Here is a 3,380-nt window from a genome sequence, read left to right as displayed (position 1 = left end):
TTAGGAACCTCCAGATATTGATGGATCATCCAAGAAGAATGATGGTACGAGTAAAAATAATTAATTGGAACATCGATTCTTTCCTACGCTTTTTGTGTTATCATTTTTGAGAATCACAGGACGGAATCAATATTTGCACAGTATTTTAATTATCAAACTTTGGGATAAAAATAGTTCATTATCATACCGACTATATAACGCAGTAACCAGCGAAATACAATTCCAATACTATTTATAATTGATACTGTGTAATGCAGGTGCATATTGTTGTTATTAATGCAGCAGCATTGTCATTTTATATGCAGCAATAATCATTGTTAAAATAACTTACTTATCATTATTTTAGAGCGAGATGCTGTAGACAAACTCGTGACGTGACCGCGTGGCGTTGGCCGGCGGTTCTTCAGTGACGACCGTTTCGTTAACTCGGCAAACGCTGGGCACGAGAAGAACTTCGTCGGGTTCTAAACAGCTGCTGGATGCGTAAAAAATACACGTCAGCTTGGAGACTGTAGTCTTATTTCCATGAGTAACAGTCGAACACGATATTGTGTTCCCACTCGCATTCACCCACATGTTGCTTTCTTCGTGTTCTTTTGATAAGTTGGGCCCCAAAATGATGTTTTCGTGGAACCAAAAGACGTTATCATGCAGGCTGATTGACTGGACGAAGATATCGACAAAGTTGAGCCTGTTGAAAGCTCCAGGATAGAGCGCTAGTTTGCTGCGTCTGATAACGAGGCTAGATATTCTTCCATGAACCCACCCGGCTTGGAAGCCAACATGACCGTCCACTTCTATTACCTCCACAACCGCTCCCGGTGACTGCAAAATGACAGCGGAGGCAGCAACCAACCCCGTGAACCTCACACCGTTTAGTCTGAGGAGTTTCAGGCTTGTTGACTCTATGGAGAAAGAGGGCAGAGCTGTCGACCACACATCGCTGAAGACGACAGCGCTGGCGGCGCCAGAGAGACGGATGGATCCTCTAGAGAGCGTGAGCTGCGTCACGCGAAGCACGGTCATGATAAACACTCCCGAGTGGCGCACGTCAAAATCTACACTGCTTTTATCAATGATAAGCTCGTGTATATCACTAAACGTCATTTGCTGTAAGTGGTGAATAATTGTTTCTTCGCCTGAGCCTGCAAAACGAACTCGCGACTGACGACAATCCGTGACTGTTAAGGTCGAGCAGCCCTCCGGCAGCCAGGATTGTAGTCCATGGATCGTGAGCTCCTGGAATATAAGAATTGTAATTTTTTAAGTTGTAGGCCCTGACAATTGCTCAGTTAATTCTCATCGTTCTTAAATGTATAAGTCTAGGGATTTCATTTGAAAGGTTTGCTTTTGGGAAGCATGCTCACTGTACTTTTTCAATAATTAAATGTATTATGTGGTAATTAATTCCCTCTGTGTGGTGTATCTATAAGCATTCGGGTCAAGTTGACTTATATTTTACAAAGCATATCGCCACGACAGAACTTTCTCATAAAAATGGATATTGATATCAGGAGCGCGACGACAGCGAATGAAACGCGAAAGCCGAAATCCTAGTTGCGCTTTTCCGTGTCAATTAATGCACATAAAAACGAATTCTTAATCCGAATGCCCCTGTCAAGTAATACTAGCTCAGTGGTTACAGTTCAGAGAACCAAGATGGGCGCAGAGAGGCGCGGGTTCGATCCCAGCTCTGTGCGCCAGTTTCTGGTCAGAATCAGCAAGGAGGCAGGGCGGTTAAGCACAGCAGAATTTGAATCAGTGAGTTGTGAGTTCGAGACCGCAAAACGCTGTGAATGTTCTGCGGTGTTAAAAATCAGCGACAGGCCTACGGCCTAAAAAACGCTGTAACCGCTTTATATATAAAACAAACGTATTTGCCATTCAGCTGAAGTGGTCCTAGCAACTCACTGGGTTACCATGGCAGGAGCAGACCACGTCAGCGCCAGCGACGCTGCAGTGTCGTGAGAAAAAACTTGCTTCATTGTCGCTCTTGCTCAGTGGCAGAGCGCAGAGCAGCAACCACCAATGCTCCCAAATCATTCAATGCACTGGAATTTGTAGGGGAGTTATTTGTGTAGTAATGTTACTTACTTGTATACCACATGTGGTTATCGTTAGTGGACATTGACGTTTTTGTCGCGCATTATATCTGAAGGTGAATTTATTCATAAGAATATATAACAGCTAAGAACTTATTTACGTGAGTTACTAGTATACCACATGTATTTATCGTTAGTGGACATTGATTTTTTGTCGCCACATTATATCGGAAGGAGAATTTATTCATAAAAATATAAAACAGCTAAGAACTTATGTACGTGAGCTTGGAAAACTATCATTAATTTTCAGGTTCAAAGGTACCAAGTAGGAACTTCAAGTATCAGAAGCGACAACTATTTCATATGTTTCAGGCCCGAATGAATTAATTATAAACCTAACTCACCATGAAGTCCCTGACATTACAACATTTTTTACAACACTTAAAAATAGAAATAAAATAAAAGTTATTATATAAGAAATACAATCAAACATTTTACACACGTGGTCAACTCTATAGCATTTTTTAATTGATGATAGCATTACGAGTTTACCACACAGTTCAAAAAAGAATATGCGTATCAACGATAGGTATTAAATAATACGCACCAGTTACGAATCTGGGACCATACTTACAAAACTCGCTAAATGAACGTAAGTACTTACGCTCTATTTTCTTGTCTATGGTTGGTGGATTTTGCTCGAAAGGCCGTCAATGATTGGCTGATGATCTTACGATCTCTTAACTTTTTTTGAAAGTATAGGCCCTGCTTCTCTCATGGAGTTCCGCGTACGACTGCTAGCATAGGTGTCTCTTCATCAACGCTATGTTGGTAAACTATTTCTAACTACTTCCATGTTGTGCAACGTGTTCTGGTCAAGCGCACTCGTGTCATGCAAATAAACTCTCGGTACGACGAGATAAAGTTACTTAGAAAATAAAAATAATTAACGGTTTGCTCATATAATTACTGACGTACGCCAGACAATTAATAAGTATATAATAGATTTATCGTCCGAAAGTCGTCAGGTGGAATGAACTTCAAACTTTCTTGTTCGCCACTAGGCGAGATGTAGTCAGAATTAAGTTGAACGATGACGGTGAGAAGCTAATTATTTATCAATTTAACCGCATCTAAGGTAAGGACATCTGTAGACTGATTAGATCATTTAAATTCATTATCTTCAATCAACTTAGTGCTGCACATTCAGTCCATGGTTGAACTATGGTTTAGTAGGATCAAGCAAGGTGAACCCTTTCTTTCCCAACGCTTTCGTCAAGGAACTTCAATTGCATCGTACGAAGTCGTGCTTTACTTCAAATTTTTAGCCTAGTAGAC

At 40.9% G+C, this 3,380-nt stretch overlaps 1 protein-coding gene across 2 annotated transcripts; it reads right to left on the bottom strand.

Moving 5' to 3' along the window:
- Positions 1-328: 328 nt before the first annotated feature.
- Positions 329-2,733, bottom strand: LOC108677635. 2 transcript variants are annotated; one of them, XM_018165887.2, is made up of 3 exons: positions 2,707-2,733; positions 1,912-2,051; positions 329-1,239 (listed from the first exon to the last, which is right to left on the bottom strand). In XM_018165887.2, the coding sequence occupies exons 2-3, from the start codon at positions 2,041-2,043 to the stop codon at positions 343-345; spliced, it is 1,029 nt and encodes a 342-aa protein (XP_018021376.1). In that variant the 5' UTR covers positions 2,044-2,051; positions 2,707-2,733; the 3' UTR covers positions 329-342. The 2 variants fall into 2 exon arrangements, with proteins under 2 accessions (XP_018021376.1, XP_047737483.1); XM_047881527.1 differs by lacking the exon at positions 2,707-2,733 and having other exon boundaries at positions 1,912-2,120.
- Between the last annotated feature and the right edge of the window lie 647 nt (positions 2,734-3,380).

This window comes from Hyalella azteca, unplaced genomic scaffold, assembly GCF_000764305.2.
Source record: "Hyalella azteca isolate HAZT.00-mixed unplaced genomic scaffold, Hazt_2.0.2 contig8194, whole genome shotgun sequence".
Classification (NCBI taxonomy): domain Eukaryota; kingdom Metazoa; phylum Arthropoda; class Malacostraca; order Amphipoda; family Hyalellidae; genus Hyalella; species Hyalella azteca.
This window is presented reverse-complemented; position numbering and strand designations above follow the sequence as displayed.

Bases quoted from the DNA above. Each gene is read 5' to 3' on its own strand.
- LOC108677635 (XM_018165887.2), bottom strand. From the start codon at position 2,043: ATGATTTGGGAGCATTGGTGGTTGCTGCTCTGCGCTCTGCCACTGAGC. The intron at 1,240-1,911 runs GTGAGTTGCTAG...CTTATATTCCAG, and splicing joins GCTCCTGCCATGGTAACCCA to GAGCTCACGATCCATGGACT.